General features: G+C 42.2%; 2 protein-coding genes across 2 annotated transcripts in view; one reads left to right on the top strand and one right to left on the bottom strand.

Annotated features, from left to right (window-relative positions):
* LOC141049381 (bile salt export pump-like) overlaps window positions 1-27142 on the top strand; it is a 120302-nt gene that overhangs the window by 63506 nt on the left and 29654 nt on the right. The window contains exons 12-15 of the mRNA XM_073545800.1: window positions 12833-12946; window positions 13868-13978; window positions 15426-15551; window positions 17578-17781. Of these exons, the coding sequence (XP_073401901.1) occupies window positions 12833-12946; window positions 13868-13978; window positions 15426-15551; window positions 17578-17781 (555 nt within the window). The remainder of the gene's footprint in view (window positions 1-12832; window positions 12947-13867; window positions 13979-15425; window positions 15552-17577; window positions 17782-27142) is intronic.
* LOC141049382 (uncharacterized) lies at window positions 21021-27138 on the bottom strand. The gene is made up of 3 exons (XM_073545801.1): window positions 26984-27138; window positions 24295-24501; window positions 21021-24032 (listed from the first exon to the last, which is right to left on the bottom strand). The coding sequence occupies exons 1-3, from the start codon at window positions 27042-27044 to the stop codon at window positions 21241-21243; spliced, it is 3060 nt and encodes a 1019-aa protein (XP_073401902.1). The 5' UTR covers window positions 27045-27138; the 3' UTR covers window positions 21021-21240.

The following is a 27142-nucleotide window of genomic DNA, read 5'->3' as shown; positions in this document are numbered from 1 at the left end:
TACATGCCAGATTTTTTTGTAGGACCAAGGTGGTCCGAGGAAAAAAATAGTTGCATTTCCGAATTTAATCCCCTGATCAGCTGCAGTCTGGACACTTTTTGTGCAGAAACTACAGGAGTTCTCCATAAATCAGCTGCAATTTCCTGCACATAAAAGCACAGAGAATTAAATCTTCCTGCAGAATTTTTATTCTCAAGAAAGATAGCAAAATGGGAATAGAAACATTGAGGATACATCTTTAATAGCTATTACATATTTGTCGGTTTCTTTTTTTAACTGCTTTGCAAAATCTTGAGACATCTGTAGTAGATAAAAAATAGCACAGTTCTCAGTCAATGGTATCAATGGTGCAGTCCTGCCCAGGGCAATTGCCAAAGAAATGCTCTAGATATACAAAAGAGCCAACATGGAGGAAGCTCTTAGGGGGTCCAAGTTAAAATATGCGGTGTTTTATTCACCCGTTTAGGTGCAATAATAAAACTTTGCACTTTTTTCAGTTGGACCATTTGAGTGTTGCCTCTATTTTTGCTCTTTTTTAAGAAAAACAATACTCAAGTGTTAATTCCCTGGAACTCCAGAGCTGATGTTCCAGAGTTCTCCCATCAGTTTGGATTTAAGAAAAACATTACTCAGGTGTCAATTACCTGGAACTCCAGAGCTGATGTTCCAGAGTTATCCCATCAGTTTGGATTTAAGAAAAACATTACTCAGTTGTCAGTTACCTGGAACTCCAGAGCTGATGTTCCAGAGTTCTCCCATCAGTTTGGATTTAAGAAAAACATTACTCAGGTGTCAATTACCTGGAACTCCAGAGCTGATGTTCCAGAATTCTCCCATCAGTTTGGATTTAAGAAAAACATTAATCAGGTGTCAATTACCTGGAACTCCAGAGCTGATGTTCCAGAATTCTCCCATCAGTTTGGATTTAAGAAAAACATTACTCAGGTGTCAATTACCTGGAACTCCAGAGCTGATGTTCCAGAATTCTCCCATCAGTTTGGATTTAAGAAAAACATTACTCAGGTGTCAATTACCTGGAACTCCAGAGCTGATGTTCCAGAATTCTCCCATCAGTTTGTGTTTACATTCCAGTGACGTCATCACTGCTAGCAGATATGCTAAGGCTGGTGAGGGATTGTCATTGCATTGTTGCTGCAGAGAAGGGAAGATGGATTTACCAGCTTTTATTTTAAGTACTTTTTTTATTTAAATACTTTTTCTGCTGCCGTTCTATAACCCCTGTACTAGTCACATTTTAGAACATAGCTACATATTGTAAATCACTCTGAAAATGCTTTGTTCAAATAATTAACTCATATTAAGTAGATTATTTATTTAGTAATTGGAGTTAGGAACTTCTAAACCTTGCCCAAGGATGAATCTTGCGTAGCTGATGATTAATAATGCAAACACAATGGCATGTTTATAGCAATATCAGCTCATGCACAATTGATTTATGAAGCCCGAATTATTTCTAACAGCTACATAGGATAAAATATTGCATTTATTTTGCAGATGGAAACTAGAGAAGCCATCCATATCACATGAATGGCATTTACATAAAATCCCCAAGTTTTACTATGTTCATTCTTAAAGGGGTTGTCCTAAACATTATGAATTTCAAACTTTATGTCTAACTAGTTGTGGGTTTCTTTTTTTACTTCCAATGGATCGTAATCAGTGTATGGGGCTGCATCACTCTTGCCGCTTCCTTTTCTGCTCTGAAACAAAGTGTCATCAGGGGCAATGCTAAGGTCACTTACTACAACTTCTGTTAGCGCCATCCTTTGATTACGTCCCGTTTCAGTAGTATCTGAGGGTGCACCTCCATTTTAAGTCAGAAATCTTACTCCAGTCCATGGCCAGAGTAAGATTTCTGGCGTAAGGAATGTAACAGGTCATCATAAATTAGACAAGCTATGGCTTCACGCCCCCATCCCGCCTCAGCTCTGTGCATTTTGGTGCAGCTGGGAGAAATAGGCAGAAAAATGCAAAAATTAAAAAAAAAATTGCAACCTTTCAAAGCAATTTAAGCCAGCATTCTGACAAAATTGCTTTGATGAATCATGGCCTACAAATCTGTGTTTTTGAAGGTCAATGATCAGTGTGAAAAAACAATTACAGTACTGTTCTTTTTTGTTTTCTTAATTATAGATATACTGAACAAAAATGATAGACAAAAAATCATAAACAACATCTAACATAAACTCTGAAATAAGCAATTGGTCATTTTCTGATGCCACATTCTCTTTAAACTGTTTAACCACCCAAAAAATATTTTTTTTATATAAATATATGTTAAATTCTATAAGCTTTTTCATATGCATCTTACAAAGATATGGAGGATTAACCCTCAAAAATCAAGCAAAACAAAAAAATGAGAGTGGTCGATCTTATGGCCACATTACAATATTAGAGTTTCTATTTGAAGTGACTTTGTCCCTCATTTGCACTAACCTCTATTTTTATCAATAAACCCTGAGCTGCCCCATAATTATGGTTGATAATACTGCATATGTTATACATCAACAAGAAGAAAGAAGAATAAGCTATGAATTGGGGGATCACCACAGAACACATGATTTGGCTTAAAAAGAGACAATTTTATTGACACATAAACACCACAAACACTATAAAAACATTAAAAAAGTCACACATGTGACATAACAAACAAAAGCTCATAATGGAGCACCCACCCTATAGCTGCACCCCACAATAACAGGTGATCAAATACCAGCTCATATAAACAGCATACCACACAATAACTGAATATGATTAAGGCCTCCAAGAATGGGAGAAAATAGCTCCTATACTCATTTGAAAACTGGAAAGGGCATCTAAAAGATCGTGGAAATGCACAAAAGCTGGTCACCCAAGCCAAAAAATCCCTATAATGGCAACCATACATAAATATGCAGTGCTAATATAACCCAGCACCATCAGCATGGACTGAAAATAAAAAATCCATACTCTGTGCATGAGCCCTGGAATACTGGCGTCAGATAGCATAACCTGTGAGGGGTGGAAGCAGGGGGGAAGACGATACCCGACGCGTGTCGCCACGTGCAGTGGCTTCGTCAGGGATAGTGAGTGTGGTCCGAACAGTTCTTTATATATGTAACAAAATTTCAGTCATGGAACTCAGCTGCATCGCTTACCAGGTTGGTTTCATTTTCCCGGCAGTACTGCGCATGCGCCGGCGTTCACTTAACAGGAAGAGCATCATAACCCTCATTAGTCATGGAGGCCGGACTCATTTCAAGTTACCGGCAGTACTGCGCATGCGCCGACTTTTAATGAAACAAGGGGGGCGTCACAACCCTCAAAGAAGGGCGGTGTCCGGTGTGTGCTCCGCTATAGCAGTACCACGCATGCACCCCTCTTAAAGTGCTACAACCCTCACAAATCATAGTTGCCGTAGCAAAAGGACCAGAATGAGATTCAAAAAACGCTAAGCTGCAGCAACATTAGGTATGTGTCCACTTAAGCTGAGGGAGCATCACAGCCCTCATTTACCATAAAGGCCAAGTCAATTGCAGGTTACAGACAATACTACGCATGCGCCGGCATTTGGTGGCAGACAGAACGTCATAACCATCGTTTACCATGGAAACTATAATGTACAATGTACAGCAATTGCGTGCACTCCAAAAAGCCGCATGTACGTTTTCCATGGGGCAAAAAAAGCGCATCGCAAAACATGTTTGTCATGAAGGTAAGAAATCAAAATATGGTTCGCTACAAACATTGCATAGTAGTGGCACAACGCATGCGTCCACTAGAAAGAAGAACATCATAACCCCAGTTTGCCACAGAAACCGGATCAGTTACATGTTACAAGCGCCGGTATTTGCTGACATATGGAACGTCATGGCCCTCATCTACTATAGAGACATTAATCTACACCAATTGCATATGCTCTACTGCGGCAATGCCACATAAGCGTTACTATAAGCGCCATGAAATAGGCAGAGCCGCAAAGAGGTAGTACACTGCAATACAAGCATATTTATTTTTGATTTTTACATTTTACCTTAATATGTCCCACATAGATGAGCATGTATAATAATCTCAGTGAGCAATAAATGATAAATAGAATCACTGTTGTCAAATAAATAAGTAAACAATACCAAAAAGAAAAACACAGCATAGCAAAGTGGCAAAAATCGACTGTACAGATATATATATATACAGTAGGTACACGCAGCCAAGAACTTCTTTGGAACAAGTATAGATGCACACATTCGATTATCATGGAAGAGGCATAGTATCAGCCCCTATAAAATATGATTGTAGCTAAGTTGCTGTAAACAGTAAAAGACAGCACCAGGCAATGTGTATACACACGGCCAGGGACTTCTTTGGAACAATTATAAGTGCACACATTCACTCATCATAAGAGAGGCAAGATGTCAGCCCCTATAGATTTTGATTGTTGTTGAAATGCTGTGGGCAGTAAAGACAGCACTGAACATTGTGTAGACACGTGGCCAAAAACTTCTTTAAAACAAATATAAATGCACACATGCACTTAACACAGAGGTGGTGATCCCCCAATTCATAGCTTATTCTTCTTTCTTCTTGTTGATGTATATGCTATTTTGAATAGGCTGGGGCTGATCCCACTATATGATCTGTGTATTGTGGTGCCCCCACTGCTTGGTTTCTATAATACTGTATATGTTATTGTCCTTGGTGATGTACTTTCTTTGTGTCCTCACCACAGATCTATTTGGCATTGCATACTGTGACATCGGCGGTCGAGCCCGCCGATGCCTCATCAGCGGCGGCATCCGCCGCTGCCTCTCCCCACCGACGCTCCTCCGTCAGCGCGCTCTCTTACCCGTCCTCCCGCTCTGCTGTATCCCCGTGCTCTGTCCTTAGGCCGCGGGTGCGCACCCGCCCGCTCTCTTCATCCAGCGGTGGGCGTCGCTGAAGGCAGGGCTTGCTGCTCACTTCCTGGCCATTAGGTATTTCAGGCGTCCTCCCTATGGGGAAGACGCCTGATGATTGTGTGGCATCCCCGCACTCTCTGGCCGCTATAGTTCCTCTATAGTACACCTGCCCTGTGTCTCGCTCAGTTCCCCTCTGTCTGCCTCAGCCTTGTCCTGTCCTTTCTTCTCTCCCAGTGCTCCTCCTGCCTATTTTCTGGTTTTACGTACCTCCAGGTCCCCCTCCTCTCTTCCTGGGCTTCCCTTCCCTCCTGGGTTCCCTGTCCTCTGCCCTGCCGCTCTTACATTCCCTCCCGTGGCTCCCTCCTCTGTACTCCCTCACCTCCTGTGGTGTAGTCTTGCTACCTTACAAGTAACTGCTGCCTGGTTTCCTCCGTTACCTCGCTCCGGTACCCTGGTATCTCTGCCCTCTCTCTGTCCTAGCTTGTCCCTCGAGCCGTCCCTCTTGGTACCGGCTGTCGCGGTTCTGACCCCTGCGGTCCTGCCCCTAACGATCCCTGTATAGGGGTCGGTCCTCACCTGGCGCGCTCGGCCCAGGGGCTCCAGATCCGCGACCCAGAGGTCCACTCTCGGACGTTGTCGGTTCCTGAACATCACAGTATCATCAGGCCATGGATCCCGCTGGTGCCGCGGCCGCTAGGGAGAAAAGGCCCTTTAGGCCGTATCAAGCTCCTATTCCACGCTCCCCTGCGCCCTCCACTAGCGTCGCCCCCGAGCCCATGCAGATAGATCGTATCAGGATGTCTGAACAGCGACGCAGGAAGAGGATGACGAACGGTCTCTGTCTTTATTGCGGTGGAGCCAATCACTTTGTGCGCACCTGTCCTGAGAAACCGGGAAACGCCTCCACCTAGGGTAGGTAAGAGAGTTCTACCTAGGTGATCATAATTCCTCTCTGCCCCTTACCCTTTCAGCTTTAATTATTGCAGGTCGGGAGCGTAGATCTGTGGAGGCGTATGAGGACTCGGGTGCGGCTGGTAATTTCATTCGGCAAGAAGAGGTTGATAAGCTCCAGATTCAGGTGGTCATCCTAAAAAACCCGCGCGCTATCGCCTCCATTGATGGCAATCCTCTCCCCGAGCTAGTCACCATGGTTACTACCGAAGTAGACCTGCCAATTGGAGCACTTCATTTCGAGAGGATCGCCTTTTACGTCCTGCCGCAATTATCCCATGCTGTTCTCCTTGGATTACCCTGGCTCAGGCTGCACGAGCCAGTTGTTAACTGGCGCTCAGGGGAGATTCTGCGGTGGGGTCACTCCTGCCATGAACGTTGCCTGCGGTCCATCGTCCTTCCTCTTTCGCTGCCTAAGCCAGTCGAGCTCCCGGGCCTTCCCGCACCGTATCACGCGTATGCCGATGTTTTTAGCAAAAAAGAAGCAGATTCACTGCCTCCGCATCGGACCTATGACTGCCCTATCGACCTGATCCCCGGAGCCACCCCTCCCAGAGGGAGAACGTATCCTCTATCCCCAGCAGAGACCACGGCTATGATGGAATACATTCAAGAAAACCTGGCCAAGGGGTTCATTCGGAAGTCCTCGTCCCCTGCAGGCGCAGGCTTTTTCTTTGTTCGGAAGAAAGACGGATCATTCCGACCATGTATTGACTACCGGGGCTTGAACAATATCAGCGTTAAGAATCGATACCCGCTTCCGCTCATCCCTGAACTCTTCGACCGGCTGAGGGGGGCTCGGGTCTTCACGAAGTTGGATCTGCGGGGAGCTTATAATCTATTCCAGATCTGTGCAGGGGATGAGTGGAAGACAGCCTTCAATACCTGTGATGGTCATTATGAATATTTAGTCATGCCGTTTGGCCTCTGCAACGCTCCGGCCGTGTTTCAGGAATTCGTTAACGAGGTGGTTTGGCATCTACTGTATTCCTGCGTGGTGGTGTACTTAGATGATATTCTCATCTTTTCGCCCGACCTATCCTCTCATCGGAGAAGCGTTCGCATGTTCCTGCATCGTCTTCGAGAGAATCATCTCTACGCCAAGATTGTGAAGTGCCTCTTTGAGCAAACCTCGTTACCCTTCTTGGGTTATATAATCACATATTCCAGTCTGAGGATGGATCCAGAAAAGCTCTCAGCGGTGCTCAAGTGGCCTCGTCCTGTTGGTATAAAAGCCATCCAGCGTTTCCTCGGATTCGCTAATTATTACCAACAGTTTGTGCCTCATTTTTCCACAGTGACCAAGCCCATTACGGCTCTGACCCGTAAAGGAACTAAGTCAAACAGCTTGTCTCCCGAGGCAGATGACGCCTTCCTTGCCTTGAAACGCTCTTTTGCATCAGCACCGATCTTACATCGCCCGGTGGTCAGTAGGCCTTTTGTCTTAGAGGTGGATGCCTCCTCCACCGGAGCCGGGGCGGTCCTTTCCCAGCAGGCTCCATCTGGGCGGCTGGTTCCCTGTGGGTTCTTTTCTAAATCCTTTTCGCCTGCAGAGTGCAATTACTCCATTGGAGACTGGGAATTGCTGGCCATTAAGATGGCTCTGGAAGAATGGCGGTATTTGCTGGAAGGGGCAGTCCACCCCTTTACTATCTTCACGGACCACAAGAATTTGGCCTATCTGCAGTCCGCTCAGAGACTCAATTCCAGACAAGCCAGATGGGCTCTGTATTTTTCTCATTTTGATTTCAAGCTTCACTTCCGTCCCGGCGATAAGAACATCAAAGCGGATGCTCTCTCCAGGTCCTTGCAGTCGCCTGAAGGGGATGAGAGTCCATCATATATTATCGAGCCTGCCAAAGTTATCACCGTGGCTCCTGTGAATTTCTCTACCCCACCACCAGGCAAAACCTTTGTTCCCCAGGATAAACGCCCGGAGGTGCTGTGCTGGGGGCACTCCTCCAAGGTTGCCGGGCACGTTGGGACCAAGAAGACCCTCCTGCTTCTCTCCCGTTACTACTGGTGGCCCTCCCTTCACCAAGACGTGATGGACTACGTAGCCTCTTGCACGACCTGTGCTCAGAACAAAGTTCCGAGAACCCTGCCTCCCGGTCTTCTTCACCCGTTACTGGTTCCGGAGGCTCCATGGCGGCAAATCGCAATGGATTTCGTAACGGACTTGCCCCACTCAGCTGGATGCACTACCATCTTAGTCGTAGCAGATCGCTTCTCCAAGATGGCCCATTTTATACCTTTGCCCGGTCTGCCCTCAGCTCCAAGGTTGGCCGAGATCTTCATCCACCAGATCTTCAGGCTACATGGCCTTTTTAAACGAATTATGCCTGACCGTGGAGTCCAATTTACCTCTCGATTCTGGAGGGCTCTCTATCGGTTTATGGGCACATCTCTCGACTTCTCCTCCGCTTATCATCCACAGACCAACGGGCAAGTGGAACGGATTAATCAGGTTCTAACAACCAAACTACGCCACTTTTCCAACGCCCATCAAGACAATTGGGTCTCTCTCCTACCTTGGCTGAATTTGCCCATAATAATCATCCCAGCGAATCTACCACCAAGTCACCATTCTTTGTAGTCTCTGGTCAGAACCCGGGGGTTCCGCTGCCCTTTTCCACGTCATCAGGAGTTCCCGCAGCAGATACTCTTGCCTTGGAATTTTCGCAAATCTGGAAGGAGACCAGAGAAGCCCTTGTAAAGGCCAGTACCCGAATCAAAAAACATGCGGACAAAAGACGAAGGGACCTTCCACCGTATCATCCCGGCCACAAAGCTTGGCTTTCGACCAAGCATATCCGTCTGAAAGGTCCTTCCTACAAGTTAAGTCCCCGTAACACCGGGCCTTTCGAAGTACTTGGACGCATCAATGAGGTGGCTTATAAACAGAGGTTGCCGGCTTCACTTCGAGTCCCTAACGCCTTTCATGTCTCGCTCCTGAAACCTGTGGTTCTGAATCGGTTCCAACCTACCTCCACTGCTCCTCCTTCACCAATTGGAGCTGAAGACGTCTTTGAATTAAAGGACATTTTGGCTATGAAAAGAGTTAGGGGGAAGACTCTTTCTCATTGAGTGGAAGGGTTTTGGCCCCGAGGAGAGGTCCTGGGAACCTCGAGAGAATGTTAATGCCCCTCTTATACTGAAAAAGTTTTTGGCCACTCTCAGAAGGGGGGGACGTAAGGATGGGGGTACTGTGACATTGGCGGTCGAGCCCGCCGATGCCTCATCAGCGGCGGCATCCGCCGCTACCTCTCCCCACCGACACTCCCCCGTCAGTGCACTCTGTTACCCGTCCTCCCGCTCTGCTGTATCCCCACGCTCTGTCCTTAGGCCGCGGGCACGCGCCCGCCCGCTCTCTTCATCCAGCGATGGGCGTCGGTGAAGGCGGGGCTTGCTGCTCACTTCCTGGCCATTAGGTATTTCAGGCGTCCTCCCTATGGGAAGACGCCTGATGATTGTGTGGCATCCCCGCACTCTCTGGCCGCTATAGTTCCTCTATAGTACACCTGCCTTGTGTCTTGCTCAGTTCCCCTCTGTCTGCCTCAGCCTCGTCCTGTCCGTTCTTCTCTCCCAGTGCTCCTCCTACCTATTTTCTGGTTTTACATACCTCCAGGTCCCCCTCCTCTCTTCCTGGGCTTCCCTTCCCTCCTGGGTTCCCTGTCCTCTGCCCTTCTGCTCCTACGTTCCCTCTCGTGGCTCCCTCCTCTGTACTCCCTCGCCTCCTGTGGCGTAGTCTTGCTACCTTACAAGTAACTGCTTCCTGGTTTCCTCCGTTACCTCGCTCTGGTACCCTGGTCTCTGTCCGGTATCTCTGCCCTCCTAGCTTGTCCCTCGAGCCATCCCTCTTGGTACCGGCTGTCGCGGTTATGACCCCTGTGGTCCTGCCCTTAACGATCCCTGTATAGGGGTTGGTCCTCACCTGGTATGCTCGGCCCAGGGGCTCCAGATCCACTCTCGGACGTTGTCGGTTCCTGAACGTCACACATATAAGTGTATACATTGTTTGTCCGTTCTTATATGTCTTTTACATCTTGTTTGGAACTTGTAATAAAAATTAATACTTTTACATTCATATTTCCCCAAGGACGGCCCTCGTTATTTATTTTTTTATTTAATACCCCATATCTTTGTAGGATCAATCTAGTTAGGCGCTCCCTATTATTGAGAGACTGTGCTCTCTTTACACACTTATGGTTTTGGTGTCATGCAATTTCAAACTTTTTCATATATCTGGATATAAAATATCACTTGAGGGAGTTCAGGCGGAAACTGCATGTTAATATATTAAATTAATATATTAAATGGAATCTTGTCAGTAGGACAAACAAATTCTAAGCCATCTTAGGTCAAATAAAGCTGAATAAAATGATACCTTGATATCTGCGATCTGATGTTTAATTCCCGAAAAATCATTTTTTTTACCTTAATATGTAAATGAGCTGTTAAGATCTATGGGCCGGATATAGATTTCCCTGAGAATCTGCCTCCAGAGCTTATTATAAATGAAAGGGGCATTACCAGTGTGATGTGTAATGGCCGCTCACTGTTCTCCTTATCTCACTGCAGAGCTGTGTGTGATTATAACTGACACCTGTGCAGGCTCCTCTCAGTGGTTCAGCTTCCATCTCACAGGCAGCTAGTGTTGCTGTACAGCAGAGCTGTGAGAGCTGCAGCTGCTAACATGTTTGCTAATGAGACAAAGTTCAAGTCTACTGATCTGTATTAGTTACATGTCTCACACTGATAACTCTCCTTTCATTTAATATAAGCTTTGGAGGCAGATTCTCGTGGGGATTTATATTCGTCCCATAGATCTTAACAGCGATTACGCATCCATTAATTTATGCTTTGGTATACAGTTCCTTTGATCTTTCTACAGCCACTACTGTACATATCTTTTTGATCTTTGATAACCATCTCCTTATAAATTCTGTGGAATCGGGTATTTTTTTTTTTAATAGAAGTTATATAGCTATGTACTTTCCAAGGATCTTGGATTTTTGGAAGCAATTATTATATTACCCTGTAAGTGTGTCATGCCCTTCATTCTTATACTAGGACCATTCTATTATTGTTAGAGTCAGTAATGAGCGGTCATAGAGGAGTGCTTAGGAAGCAACCCAGGGGCAGATTAGAATGTCAGGTCTCCACCGCAGCTCCAGTCGAAAACCTCTGATGGAGGATAGCAGCAATGAGAAAATGGAAAACGGTCTTAGGAGCACAGGAAAGAGACTCAGACGAGAGATCTGAGTCTCTTTCCTGCGCTCCTAAGACCGTTTTCTATTTTCTCATTCTATTATTGTGGCACTTTGGTTTATCTGTTTTAATTCATACTTAACTTTTTGGTGCTTTATATATTTTGACACAGTATACAGTGATAAATTCCAGTTTTTCATTATTTTTTTAGTACACAGAGACAAGCTGCAGAAGCATGGAGGGAATTATAACTAAGGGGTCTGGATGTGAATCAGCTCTGGGGGGAGATAAAAGAGTTATTAGAAAGCTGATCACGATCTTTGTCTTTCTCCCTCTGCCTGTTTCTTCTCCTTGCTCCTCACTAGAGATGAACGAACCAGAACTGTAAAGTTCAGGGTTCATACCAGCCACCTCTTATCCGGTGCTAAACTCCGAACCCAGACTTCTCACGGAAATCCGTTTTAGTATCTAGAGTTTGGATAGAGAGAGAGAGAGACTCTGTGGGAGTACTCTGGTTCCTTTTTCACAGCCCCCATGTCTTTACTACGACCATTTTATAGCAGTAAATTTCAGGTGCCCATTGACTTCTATGGTGTTTGGGTTCAAGTGTGAGTAGAGTTTGGTACCCAAACTGAACATTGGACTAAAGTTTGGTTGAACCTGATGAACCCAAACATCCACGGGCCCGCTCATCCCTACTCCTCACTCCTCCATGTCCCCCTGTCTCACTTCCATAGAGTATAATAAGTTGTGTCACATGACACATGTAGTCCATCATGTCTGAACAAGACAGACTTAAAGGGAATCTGTCACAGGAAGTTGGCGGGCTATGTAAATGCCTTGTGTCCGGTCCGATGGGTGGTGTTTCTTCTTTTTTTCTCCACCCCATCCGTGGCCCCTGTCCGCGATCTTTTACGGAATTAGAGTTGTTCTTCTCCATAGTTCGCGTGTGCGCAAAGCAATCTTGCCTCGCGCAAGCGCAGTATGCTTTGCCCAACTGCGGGCAAAGCTGAAAATCATTACTGCACATGCGCTGGTACACTGTGTCCCAGAAGTATTTTGCTGTGTTCCGGGACATAGTGTACCAGCCCATGCGTAGTAATGATTTTCAGCTTTGCCCGCAGTTGGTCAAAGCATACTGCGCGTGCGTGAGGCAAGATTGCTTTGTGCATGTGCAATCTATGGAGAAGAACAACTCTAATTCTGGAAAAGATCACGGACGGAGGCCACGGATGGGGTGGAGAAAAAAAAAAGAAACACCGCCCATCGACCGGACACAGGGCATTTACATAGCCCACCAACTTCCGGTGACAGATTCCCTTTAAATTGGTTTCACAGAGTCGATGACACGTTCAGGAGGCGGTAGGGAGACAAAGAAGTGTCTGATAAGTGAGGAAGGAAGCAGATTTCTCTTATAAAATGTATCATAAAGTTTCCTATATTTACATGTACCCTTTGATTTATGCGATCTTTGCTGAAGGTTTGGTTCCTTTTTAGGTTCTGCCCCACAGACACATAAAGAAGGGACTAAATTTGCTGGAACTGTTTTTAAAAAGTGAGAACAGTCCCTGCAAATTTAGGAAATTAATATATATGAGCAAATAATTTACTGTAAATGGCAAATTGATTACAATTAAAACCTCAAAACCATGCAAAAGCAAGAAAAAAAAATACAAGCAGCTGAAAGAAAAAGTATTAACATGTATTATTCACATGTACTAAAGATTTGTATATATTGAACGGGTTAATTTGAATACATGTTTTCTTTGTCGTAGGTGTTTTTTGGTGTGTTGGTTGGTGCCCTGAGTCTTGGTCAAGCATCGCCTTGCTTGCAGGCCTTTGCATCAGGGCGAGGAGCAGCCACAAACATTTTTGAGACCATTGATAACGTAAGTTTACTTCTATCTGAGTATAGGAAAATGCAGAATAATGATTCAAATTCTCATAAAGATAGTATGTCATAGAGGAGTTTCCTCTGATGCAGCAGTGCACGGACTGACCATAGAAGTATATGAAGCTGTCACGCTTGGGTCAGGAGATGTGCGGCCAGTCCCTTATTTCTTTCCCTTGTGGATTTGAACCATCGAAGCGTTTGGTTATGTTCACATGGAGTGGTTTTGCAGCATTTTATTTTGTCGCCAAAATCTGCTTTCTTGACAGTAAAAATACTGCTTTCAAAAAGCAGGCTTTGCTACTTTTTTGCTGCTTTTTTGGTGCGATTTTGGTGTGGTTTTTATGCTGTTTTTTTGGTGGTGGTGGATCACATGTGTAAGTTAGTTTTATTCATCAACGGTGCAAAAAAAAACCATTTGCTACTTTATTTTCTGCATTTTTATGTGCATTTTTTTGTCTCATGAATGGGTTAAAAATGCTGCAGAAGCTCTGAGAGAATTGATATGCAACACATTTGAAAAAAGCTGCAGTGCTCAAATTTAGTCAGGAGAGAAAAACAAACAAACGTGTGCATAAGATTTCTAAAATTACTGGTACTGTAAAATGCAGCTTGTTTTCTGCTGGGAAAAAATGCAACAAAAGAGCAGTGCAAGCAGTGCAAAAATTCTGCATGTGAAAATAGCCTTTTTTTTCAAAATCTGCAGTATGTCAATTCTTTCAGTGCTTTTGCTGCGTTTTTAATTAAGTTAAATGACTGGGAAGAAAATGCATGTAAAAACGCATCAAAAATTAGCATTTTTTAGGCAGCATTTTTCCTGCCAACACTCTGGTTTCCGCTACAGAAGAATTTGCTTGACGCATGCACAAACCCTTATAGGAAAACAAATGATGTAACGTCTCTATGTGGTTCTATGCAGGAGCCACAAATTGACTGCATGTCAGAAGAAGGATACAAACTGGACAAGGTCAAGGGAGAAATAGAATTTCATAATATTTCTTTCCATTACCCGTCTAGACCAGAAGTCAAGGTAAGAGGTCTTGTCACATTCAATATTACAAGTGCAATTGATTTGCATTCAAAAGTTACTATAGAACAGAGCACTTATCATTCTGAGAATATCCAGTAGCCTTTGTGCGTGAGATAAGTACTTACAAGGAGAAAATGTATACATGTATACCAGGGAGACTTCTCATCTACTGGAGTCTAGCAAGTAAGGGACGAATAAAGCAGCCTTAGGGCCATCAGTCAATTTTGTTCAACAAGAGAAAGATTGAAAATTCAAAATAGTAGCTGTGGTGTCGCTAATGCCAAAGATCCAGGGTGGTTCACATGCCTTATAGTTTTGACCGGCTGCCCCTGATTCCAAACAAGCCCCGTTTTGAAATACACTTTCGACAACACCCGATAAGATTGGATCCTGTGGCAGGTAGCCATTAGAGATGAGCGAATTTGTTTGGATTTTGGCATATTCGAACACTATTCGGGACAAATGTATGTCTTATCATCGGTTCCGAACATATTCATCAATTTCTACTCCCATTGACTCTAATGACGTTCGGCTGTGTTCGACGAATATTGCAAAAACAATATTCAAATCCGAATTGTATTCGGAACCAAATCTGAACAAATTCACTCATCTCTAGTAGCCATTACTTTCTTATTACCCCACCATTCTCCATCCTGTTAGCCACAGGTTGCAGTAGACCTAGGGCCAAGTTATTGGCGTCCCGGTGTAGGTGGCGCAATTATGTCATTGCATTCACAGCAGTCCGTGTGCAGGGGAGAAGACATTTCTGTCTCTCAGATTACAGGAGTTTACACTTCATTTTTTAGCAGGGTGGAGCACAAAGATGGCATTATTACTTTTGTGGCATCAGTACTTTTTTAAGTGAGAACTAAGGGGGTATTAATATTTTATAAAGGGGGCACTCAGGGGACATTAATTTCTTTAATGGGGCACTCAGAGTATCATTGCTGGGTTAGGCGGCATAATACTTGCCTTGCTCCGGGTGCATGCTATGTCACTGCCCACTGTGAAGACACATCATCCATAGGTTTTCGACTGTAAATAAAAGGTATACCACTGATAGTTTTATTGTATACATTTATGTTTTGTACTACGGTATTACATGCTGGGAAAGAAAACTATACTAGCATATATTGGGCTACCATGGGTCAAGAAGACACTTTTTTGACTCCCGTAGCACAAAGGGAGTCCAATGGATGCGTATGGAGTTTTGAATGCGCCAACCATAGCGTAATGTGAACATGAGCTTGTTTTGTCAGCCTTCATTAATGAGTAATCACAGTAAGAATGTATACATTTTCTATATTAACAGTGGTTCATATTCATTCAACACAAACTTCTTATTTATGGCTCTGAGACGTATGGCATCACAATAAGAGACGCCAATTAATTCATAACATTTGTTTATTCCTAAAATGACTACTACAGTATATTACAATTTGCTCAGATTTTAGACAAGGTAAACATGGTTATTAAATCTGGAGAGACCACAGCATTTGTTGGACCCAGTGGAGCTGGAAAAAGTACAACAGTTCAACTTATTCAGCGCTTCTACGATCCCGAAGAAGGCATGGTGAGTGCTGTCCAAATAATGATGGGACAACTATACGGTCGTAATGCCTCATAGGCTTTTCTGTAAAGTGTCAATTCCACATTTCTCTAGTGGTGGGATTTTTGATATATAGTCATCACGGCATCTAGAGATTTGGCTTGGTTCTGATTAGGATTAGACAATTTTGAGGAATCAGCTTTGATTGCCACGAGTATTAATTCAATAAAGTGGTGATATCTTTTTTAAGTATCTGCTTCAATTTTTTTAAAATTATCTGCTTCAATATTTTAGTTTCTTATAACTTTTAATTTTTTAATACCAATTTTGATTATAATTCACATGAACAATACACTCATATGTCATTTTTAAATTTTGCAATTTACATGTGCAATAGAAAAAAGTAGAGCTGAAAAAATTCTTAGAAAGAAGAAACAATAATTAAAATGTCAACTAGTTGCATGTCCTTCTATCCCTCCTAGTTTCCTTTTCCCCTTTAAGTTTCTCATATACATACTTTCCAATTTTTCACCTTGGCCAAATAGAAAGAAAATTTTCTCCTCATATCCCTGCCCTCTTCTGCAGCCCATAACCCTTTACATCTCTTCCAAGCTCATGTACAGCCATGGCTGAAAGTGTTGGCTCCCTTTAAATTGTTCCAGAAAATGAAGTATTTTTCCCAGAAAAATGTTGCAATTACACATGTTTTGTTATACACATGTTTATTTCTTTTGTGTGTATTGGAGCAGCAGAAAAAAGAACTTAAGAAAAGGCAAATTTGACATTAGAGATGGTGCAAATTTATTCAAGGAACCAAAACCAGTGGGAATATGAGTAATTTGGGGCTGGAAGAAAGAAGCCCAAGAGAACTGTCTCCTACCTGCCAGCATCTGTAGCTGTTCATTTGATTAGCCGGCCTGGCACGACGTCACTTGTGTGTCATGCTGCAATAATGACATTTTTGCCAAGCTGGCTAAGCAAAAGAGGAGCTGGAGATGCCACCAGGTAGCTGGTGTTTCGCAGGGCTTCCTGTTGTGAGTTCATTCTCTGGTCCACCAGTTGTGAGTTCTCCTTCCAGACTCCCTCTGGTGGTAACAGGAGGTAGAGAGGCTGATTTGATAGGTGGAGATCTGCCACCTGAGAATGAGGATGACGATTGGATCTTAGGAGTCTCAGATTGGATTTAAGACAGCCGACGCCCTATTCAGTTGCTGGTGATTCCTTGCGGCTTGTCAGCTCTTGGTTTTCAGCTCTGTTCCAGTCATCTAAAGCTAAGTTTTTCTGCTAATGTTCACACTTGATTTTGTTGGTCTATTCAGTTTTTTGGTGTGGTCAGCCAGCCCTTGCTGGGGGCTATGCTGAATTTCCACTCTTATTTATCAGTATTTTGCCAATTGGCTTTTTGTCCCTTACTAGTTTGGTCTCTTTTTGCTCTGTCTCAGAATATTTCAGAGTGCTGATATAGTGGGAGAAGTCTAGTGACTTCAGGGTTAATTTTGCTATTCAGAAGTGTTGGATATGATTTTTGTAGGGTTTTTTTCAGGTTGCAGACAGTGTCTTTCCTTTCCTTTCCTGTCTAGTTAGTTTGGGCCCCATCATTTGCTCAGCCTATTTTCCTGCCTGTGTTTGTGCCTTCATCTTGTTTCACCGTCAAAACATGTGTTGGGGCTATCTATTCCTTTGGGGTCTGCTCTGGGGCATTTAGTTTTCCCTTTTCTTGCTTTAGGCTTATTTAGTCCTCCGGCCATGACGAGGCGTCTAGGAACATTGTAGGCACGCTCCACAGCTACTGCTAGTTGTGTGGTAAGATCAGGGATCTGCAATCTGCATAGTTACCAACCTCTCTGGTTTTCTGTGACTTAGCTTGTTTTGCTTTTTTCTCCTCGGTGACCCATTCATAACAGCTCCCATCTCACAGGCACAGATTACTGATGTAGCCACTAGACAGAATCTTTAGTCAAGATTGTACCATAACGATAAATATATAAGAGCGGCAGCTGGAGTCTATTGGTCATCTTGGTAAGTTTTGGCCTCCCCTTGAATCTAATAGGTGACCTTGGATGGACATGACATACGCTCACTAAACATTCAGTGGCTGCGCTCTCTAATTGGAATTGTGGAGCAAGAGCCGGTCTTGTTTGCTACATCTATTGCAGAAAACATCCGGTTCGGTAAGGACAGTGCAACTATGGATGATATAATCAAAGCAGCAAAAGAAGCCAATGCCTACAACTTCATCATGGACTTACCACAGGTTAGGTTTGTTTACTACTAATATTAACATAATATGAAAAGAATTTAGCAAAGTATTGGAAAGGCACTCCATACAACCACAAGACTTATAATAGATGGGAAATACTGTAAAATCGTCATTATCTGTCTCTGTTTATACTACTTGACATATGGGTTCTGTAGTTTGAGTAGCAGAAAACCTACTTGTGATGGCCTTATAGAAATGTTACTACAGCTTCATCTTTGCTTCTATTGTATGTTTTGCGGAACCAGATGTAGACCATCGTATTGGTCGCCATTGATATGTTATTTAAAGGGAATTTATGATATTTAAGAAGTGATTACGTCTCCGCCTTGCAAATCAGCTCCATACAAGTGAATGTGGGATTTCGACCCTAAACACCGTAGACCAGACACAACTTCCTACTTTTTGTTTTCGCTGTCCTTGGCACTGCAGAAAACAGGCACGGCCACTCTAAAATGTGCAAAACTGGGAAACAATGAAGGGGACTCAGCGTTTGCTGGAGTGCCATGACCTCTTCAATCAGCTGATCAGTTAGGAAAGCTTGAAGTCAGATAATTAATATAAAGAAAATACTCATTAAGTTTCAGTTTCACAGTAATTTGGTCCAAAAACATGACCTTTATGAAGTAAGCACATCAGAATTACTTGCCTACTACTAATCCAGAGCTGCCTTTCTATTGCTCCCTGCCAGTATGTGGTCTTCTACTTAACAAGCTCATTGGCTTGACCACACTGCAGAAGAATGTGACTCTATCTAGGGAATAGAGACGGGGAGGTAGTAGAACCATGGGAGTGCTTTGGCATGCCTAGAGCACTTAACCCTAATTTGCAATTGAATTAAACAACTATCTTTTCATCAGGAAGCAAAAGATTCCAAAAATAAAGGTATGGGTGGATTTGTCTTTCAGAGAGCAATTTGACGATATATTGTAGATAGTTTGGAGTGGCTCTTGGTGATAGATTCCTCTTAATAGGAACCTGTTACCAGAAAAAATTGCTATCAACCTGCAGGTTAATAGCGTTATATTGCTGGCCGGCGCCTGCATGTAGCTGAACGCTGTTTCAGTCACGGGGTGGCATCGGCGATGGTTCAATCACTGCTCTGAGTATACAAAGTGACATCTATATCCGCACTCCCGACTCTGACTGACAGCCATCCTTACACTGAGCCAGTGTCAGTCAAGGTCAAGGCTGGGGGTTACAGTCGCCACTCTGTAGTCCCCCAGCCCTTACTGACAGCTAGAGATTTTTAGGTTGCCTCTTCATAGACTTCTTGACTTATGTTTTTTTCTCCATGTGACACATCTTCTTCTTAACTCCCAAGCTTATTATTGGAGGCTTTGAATTTATCTTAACATCTTGCAGTTATGACACTTTTGCCTATTAAACTTTTCCTTTGAAATTTATCTCCTCACATTAATAGTACTCTGATTTTCATACTTACTAGATTCCTCCTTTCTAGTCTTATCCTTTCTAGTTAGTTCCTTTTTCATTTCTTCTTTACCCCTTTTGCTATTATCTTCATACAGTTTGGAAAAAAGTATTTAGTGAGCCACTAGTTCTGCAAGTTCTCCCACTTAAAAAGATGAGAGAGGCTTATAATTCACATCATAGGTGGACCACAACTATGAGAGACAAACTCAGAAAACAAATCCAGAAAATCACCTTGTCTGATTTGGCAAGATTTATTTTGCAAATTATGGTGGAAAATAAGTAATTGGTCACTTATAAACATGCAAGGCTCCTGGCTCTAACAGAACTGTAACGTCTTCTTTACGAGGCTCCTCTGTCCTCCACTCATTACCTGTAGTAATGGCACCTGTTTGAACTTGTTATCAGTATAAAAGACACCTGTCCACAATCTCAAACAGTCACACTTCAAACTCCACTATGATGAAGACCAAAGAGCTGTCGAAGGACACCAGAAACAAAATTGTAGCTCTGCACCAGGCTGGGAAGACTGAATCTGCAATAGGTAAGTAGCTTGGTGTGATGAAATCAACTGTGGGAGCAATAATAAGAAAATGGAGGACATACAAGACCACTGATAATCTCCCTCGATCTGTGGGTTCAAAATGCATCCAAAGAACATCATACCTACTGTGAAGCATGGAGGTGGCAACATCATGCTTTGGGGCTGTATCTCTGCAAAGAGACCAGAATGACTGATCCATGTACATGAAAGAATGAATCGGGCTATGTATTGTGAGATTTTGAGTGCAAACCTCCTTCCATCAGCAAGGGCATTGAAGATGAAACGTGGATGGGTTTTTCAGCAAGATAATGATCCCAAGCTCACCACCAGGGCAACAAAGGAGTGGCTTCATAAGAAGCTTATGAAGGTCCTGGAGTTGCCTAGCCAGTCTCCAGATCTCAGCCCCATAGAAAATCTTTGAAGGGATTTGAAAGTCTGTATTCCCCAGCGACAGGCTCAAAACATCACTGCTCTAGAGGAGATCTGTATGGAGGAATGGGCCAACATACCACCAACAGTGTGTGCCAACCTTGTGAAGACTTACAGAAAACGTTTGATCTCTGTCATTGCCAACAAAGGATACATAACAAAATATTGAGATGAACTTTTGTTAATGACCAAATACTTATTTTCCACCATAATTTGCTAAACAAATCTTGCCAAATCAGGCAAGATGATTTTCTGGATTTGTTTTCTCATTTTGTCTCATCTTTTTATGTGGGAGAACTTGCACAAATTGATGGCTGACTAAATACTTTTTTCCCCACTGTATTCTTCCTCACTTTCTACAAGTTTTGTACTTTCTTAGCGCTATCATCATTCCTTTCATGAAAATCTAATTTGTGTCTAGCTTTTAACATTTACTACCCTGGTGTGCAGCATATCCTTAATAAACCTATCCTTTTGTTGTGCAAAATTTTTAATATGTGATCACAGTTATACACATCGCATAAGTTCACGTGATGAACAACATTGGGATTGTAGGAACAGCAGAATGCTAACATTGATTACATTATACACTTTTAGGATTCAGCATTTCATACTCCTTGTCAAATTATACTGTCTTGGACAACGGCATTAACCAGAAGGTTCTGCACTAGTTTCAAGGCTGATACTCTCCTGCACCATGGCACAATCTTTTCTGGATCTGCTTCCAGTCTGTGCCTCATAAGAAGAAATGTAAACTCTACTAATTATAACCTAATTCTAATCCCTGATTGCCAGTAATAAATGATGCTCAAATAATGAAGTCAGAGATGGATACTTTATTTTTGAGCTTCTATTTTATTCTTATTGAAAAGCTGTAACATCATTTTAAACAAGTCTTAGTATTAGTCAGCAATACATTTTTTCTTGCACGTCATACAGTTTATGGCATTTACATTTAAGTATAATATATCGTACATCCTAGGACAAGACAGGTTATTGAGTTGGTGGAATTGATGGTTAAATATGGCGTAGAAATAGGCATAATGACTTTGCTAATTATGTATTTGCTCACTTTCTGGAACTGAGGACCCATTACCATATGGTGTAGGTGAGAGTTCACTGTGTGGTGCTGACTGGAAATGATCAGTTTCTGGATCTTGGAGCTCATCATTGATCACAACTTGAGCTTCATTAATTTCTTGAACTTGGAGCTGGTCACTGTCAAGAACTTGTGGCTTAACACTGTCCAGATCTTGAGGCTCACGACCATCCATCTGCTTGATATCTGATTCTTGGGGCTGTTTAATGTTTTCAGTTGGCAGCTGTTCAGTTTCTGGATCTTGGAGCTCATCATTGATCACTTGAGCTTCATTAATTTCTTGAACTTGGAGCTGGTCACTGTCAAGAACTTGTGGCTCAACATTGTCCTGATCTTGAGGCTCACCACCATCCATCTGCTTGATATCTGATTCTTGGGGCTGTTTAATGGCTTCAGTTGACAGCTGTTCAGTTTCTGAGAATGTATACTCACCAGCTGCATTTGGGGACTCTTCATGGGATGGTTCATCTGATGGAATTGATGACGGTTCACTATCCAAGTCTGGGGTTTGCTCATCTGGTACATGTAACAGGTTATTTGGTGGAGATGATAGTTGCTCGGTGATTTGGACATGCAATGATTCTTTAGACTCGTCTTCATGGCTTTCTTGACTATGGCTTTCATTTCCCTCATGGGATTCATCTTCTTCTGAACTATCAGATTTATTCTTGGTGGCTTTATATTTTTTATTCTTGTGTTCTCCTTTTCCTTCATTTTTTCCTCTGTGGCTCTCATTTTTTCCCACTTTTTGTATATTAAACTTCTCTTTTGAAGCATGCCTCTTTTCTTTTACAGTATGAATTTCTTCTGAACTGGAGTCTCGTTTTTCTCTCTTTTTCTGTGCAATCACTACTTTCCTATGTTCTTCATCTATTGCATGTTTTGCCTTTTCACTGTTGCATCCTCCATTTTTGTTGTGTTTATGCTTATGTGCTTTACCTACCCACTCTTCTTCTTGCTTCAGACTTCCCTTATGGAAATATTGTTCCCTTTCTTCTTGTTTCTGCCCTTCTCTTTCTCCTTGTTTCTGCCCCTCTTTTTCTGCTGTTTTGTGTCCTTTCCGTTCTTTTTTCCAGCTTGTCTTAAGTAAATCATGCCCATTCCTTTCTCCTTGCGTTTGCCCTTCCCTTTCTCCTGACTCATGTCCTTCCCTTTCTCCTGACTCATGTCCTTCCCTTTCTCCTAGCTTCAAACTTCTCTTATGTAAATTATGACCTTTCTTTTCCCCTTGCTTCTGCCCTTTTCTTTCCCCTGACTTCTCTCCATCCCTTTCTTCCATCTTTTGCCCTTCTCCTTTTCCTGACTTAAGAGTTCTGTTGTAATGGGAATGTTGCTTTACCTTTTCTCTTGATTTCTGACCTATACTTTTATCTGGCTGGTCAATATTTTTTTCTCCATTTCTATTCTTTCGTGCATGCTTATTATTATTTTCATGAGTCCGTGAACAGTTCTTCTCCTTTCTCAATTTCTCTACTTCATTAATTTTTGTTGATGAATTATTCCCTTTATCCTCATGACTGGAACTTTCTTTTCTCTCATTTTCAAACACTGCATTTACTTCACTAATTATTCTGGTATTATTTCTAGCAATTTTTACCTGTTTATCTTGCCTTTCTTTCCCTCTTTTTTTCATTTGTTTGTTGTCATTTCCTCTCTGTCTGCTTTCCTCTGCTCTCTCATGTCGTTGATCTCCGTGTCTAATTTCTGCTGCTCTCTCCTGCCCCTGTTTTCCATGTTTTGCACATCTCTTTCCCTCTGCTATATGGTGCCCCTGCTCTCCATGTTTTGCTTGTCTGTTTTTTGTTCCTCTCTCCTGCCCCTGTACTCCATTTTTTGCCTGTCTGTTTTCTGCTCCTCTCTCCTGCCCCCGTTCTCCATGATTTGACTGTCTAATTTCCGCTGCTCTCTCCTGCCCCTGTTTTCCATGTTTTGCACATCTCTTTCCCTCTGCTATATGGTGCCCCTGCTCTCCATGTTTTGCTTGTCTGTTTTTTGTTCCTCTCTCCTGCCCTTGTGCTCCATGTTTTGCCTGTCTGTTTTCTGCTCCTCTCTCCTGCCCCCGTTCTCCATGATTTGACTGTCTAATTTCCGCTGCTCTCTCCTGCCCCTGTTTTTCATGTTTTCCCTGTCTTTTTCTTTCTCCGGTCTTTTGACCCTTTTCTCTCCAATCTCTTTGAAGGTCATTGTTAGGTGCTTCACGTTTTACCTTTCCTATGTTTTCATCATTATTTTTTATCTTGTCCCTACTAGTCTTTCCCACTTTATTAATTTCCTGTTCTTCCTTTTCCACTGAATGCATTTTTTTCTTTTTCCGTGACATGCTCTCTTTGTTTCCTTCTTTTTGCCATTCTTCTGAATGTCTTCTCTTCTTTCCACACCCCTTTCTACATGTTTCTTCTCCACATTGATATTTTTTATGGTCATAATCCTTAAGTTTCTCATTCCCTTCTTCTTGTACAGATTGATTCTCACTAACTTTCCTTTTATCCCTTTTACTGTCATTTTTATCTTCTTTCTTTTTTTCACTTATCGGTAGAGCTTGCTCTTCCTCAGAGCTATCTTCATGTCTTTGCTTCCTTTCATGAAGATCTCTTTTGTTTCTAGCCTTTTCCCATCTACTACCCTGGTATATACCATGTCCTGTATTTAGTTGTGTAAGATTTTCATTTGGCTTCCATAGTTTGGTTTGGTTTCCTTTCTCCTGTATCGGGGCAGGTAGTTTTCCTAATTTCTTCGGAGCCAAAGCTGAAAACAGAAAGTGCAAGTACTTAACATTCAGATAAATTTCTTTTTCTTTTTTTGCACATTTGAGTGATTCAAATTTGGAGGCAGGCAATCATTATCTACTATCGTGAAGTTACATCTTAGATACTGCTTGACTGCGGTGCTCTATCACAAGGTATCATCAATAGTTGTATGAATATCTGCCTAAACTTTCTATTATTATCAATATATTAATACAACATATCAACATCAGGTGATAATTATCATCATTGCTGATTCTTACCTTGGAAATCAAGTGTACATCTGAACCCACAGTGGAGTTCACAGCAAATATGGTCTGCCTTGCAATCTGTATCCGTAGAACAAGGCGCGGTGGAGCATGGGTCTGTCCAGTTTGGATGTTTTTGTTTGACTTTGTCATAAAGAGAGGTGTCGTTTCTTTTCAAAAATTCAAGACCCTTGTTATATCTTTCTCTTTCAGTTTGGGCCCCTGCATAAATAAAGATGCATTGAAATTACCATATAAACTTTAAGCATCCTTTTCTACATTTCACACTCTATTTGGGAAACATTTTGGGTTGATGAAGAAAAATTTAAATCAAGACAGATAAAAATTGAGTCCACTAGAAAACACTATGTTTGGTAGTAATTTTCTTACTTTTATAGTAATTATCATTAGATTTTTTTAGATAATAGAAAGCTAATAATAATGATATTAAGAGTTTATCAAAAATATTCCCAGGACCCTTGCCCGAGGAATGCGTTATTCTTCTATGGTGTCTGGACCAAAGTCCTGCAAACCTGCTCCTCTTGGCTCTGGTACGTTGGCACTGGACTACTGCCCTGGACCAGGGTCTTGCAAATCTTTTTGACCATCTCTATTAATGATTGATCTTAACATCATAAGTCATAGTCAATATTTTTAGATGGGACCGCTGTATAACAGTTTTAATAATATTATGGTAGCCATAAAAATAAAACTAATAACCACAGTGGGCCCAACATATGGTTATCGCAGTGGTCTCATAACAGCCAGTCACAGATTCCAAAAGCTGAAACCATAGGATTTTTCCCATTTACCACTGCGATCGTTTTCTACTCAGTACTTCCTCCTCTGGTTGGTTTATAGATCAAAGGCCAGAACAACTTGAAATATTCTACTCCTAACAAATATATCAAACTGTTCTGGAGTAAACTTCTGCTTGAAACGAACAATTTACCACTGACCACTTCTGCCAAGGCAAAAACATGGTGCCCCAAGACAACATGATATTGTCTGAACTTTTATGCAGCCCTATTGGACCAGAGAAGTTTCAACAAAGTGATGGGTACAATCCTGTAACCCTCCTTGTATTTGCTAGTGGTGGTGGCTCTGATCAATAAAATGTGTCTCTATTTTGGTACACAAAACTTAAAAAGAAAACAAGAAGAAGATGGCGTAAAATTAGCAAAAGTCACATGAGCTAAGTTACAATTATAAATGTCAACCTTTCATTATTAGCAGTTTAGCCATATGATCTCCAGTCTGGCCACCGGTACAGTACATGCTGTCATGTATAGATGAAGGGTCATTCCCTGAGTTAAACTAGAGTTTAATATCATCATTATCAAATCTTTCCCTGCAGCTCTCAGACACCTCCTCTCCACACAAAGCTTTGCACTCCTTTTTTAGCTATCCTCTCAAGCAGATAAATATATACTTTCTGCATTATATAGCAGAGTAATGATATAGTAGATGAGTTATACAGCTCCTCTAACTCTTACGAATTATACTATCTGTGAGTTCCGTGTGCAGAATCTCTGCTCTATCCTCCATCTATGAGATGCAGTTTTACAGTGCACTTGCTCGCCTTCTGCTTGTAAAAGCTGTCAGGGAGAAAGCTTTCACAAGTACAAGGCAGTGGAGACAGGCAGCACATAAAATGCACTGCTGCTCCACTATAGGAGGCAATGAACAGCAGTTCTATGTGACTGATTTATCAGTGCTGCTATTAGATAGGACTAAGAATAGGGCAATTGCAGTGAATAAGAAGTTGGAGCATTAACTTATGTTTACAAGTTATATTTTCTTTCCTTGTAGACATATTATCATTTCTCTGTTGGGCTGAATCTGCCATTTTTTGCAAATGGGACAGCCTTATCTATTGCCATATTGATTGTCACTTTGTAGCAGTCGCTCAGTAACTTTTGATAGATTGCCACTTTATATGCTTGCTCTGTGTTTCCATATCTTCTTAGAAGCTATTGCAAATGTGACATCCAGAAGCATGATCTGGTTAAAAGTTTTGCAAAAATGGCTACAAAAAAACCCCCCAAAAAACAATGTACCCATTTTAATTAACTGTATCTATCATTCTCACGTTTTATGATAGTTTCCTGTATTCTAAAAGAAAAATTCTGAAACAATAGGTCATACCCTTTCTGTGAAATGGTAATGCCCAGTTGTCAATTAATGCATACATTTCCAGTAAGAATAGGAAATTAATATCCCAACATATAGTAGTTGGAAAAGATGTATTGTACTGGAATGTTTTAGCAAGGAATATAAAAAAATGAAAAAACAGATATGTACTTATTTCTTTAGCCTAAGCCGACCAGAAGAATGTGTAGTTATGCAAAAGTATCTAAAGATGTGCTAAATATATTATCCAGCATGAGTCACTGTGATATATTTGGCAAATTTTAGGACTGTTTAGAAAGAATTAGGACATCAGATTGAATCTATGCCATCTGAAAGTGCTGACACGTGTCCAGGGCCATGAGAGTGATCACCTAGATTGACAGGTATATCCCTGTACAGATACACAGAGACAAATCAGTCAGTTTAGGGGAACAGTCAAAACCTTCAGCACCTGTAGGATTTTTGATCTGCATCGACTAAAAGTTGAAATATATCAATACCTACAAAATTCCACATTGCCAATGGAATAAAGTCTGGAAAGAAAATGAATGCACAATCAGTGGGTACTTACTGTCTGGGAGTACTCCCGCTGCCACTGCTCCAAGCAGGAGGGAGAAGAGGAGAAGCTTCATACTTGCTGACCCCAAGACTGCTCAGCCTGTGTAGATATAATTCTTCACAAAGGAGAACTTATCATCTACCTGATATATCCGTCTGATATTTGCACGGC

This window comes from Dendrobates tinctorius, unplaced genomic scaffold, assembly GCF_039654945.1.
Source record: "Dendrobates tinctorius isolate UK_male_01 unplaced genomic scaffold, ASM3965494v1 ptg000143l, whole genome shotgun sequence".
Classification (NCBI taxonomy): Eukaryota; Metazoa; Chordata; class Amphibia; order Anura; family Dendrobatidae; genus Dendrobates; species Dendrobates tinctorius.
This window is presented reverse-complemented; position numbering and strand designations above follow the sequence as displayed.

Excerpts from the sequence above, each read along its gene's own strand:
- LOC141049382 (XM_073545801.1), bottom strand. The coding sequence starts at position 27,044 with ATGAAGCTTCTCCTCTTCTCCCTCCTGCTTGGAGCAGTGGCAGCGGGA. Across the intron at positions 24,502-26,983 it reads AGCGGGAGTACTCCCAGACA|GGGCCCAAACTGAAAGAGAA; the intron begins GTAAGTACCCAC and ends TTATTTATGCAG. Across the intron at positions 24,033-24,294 it reads ATGTACACTTGATTTCCAAG|CTTTGGCTCCGAAGAAATTA; the intron begins GTAAGAATCAGC and ends TTCTGTTTTCAG.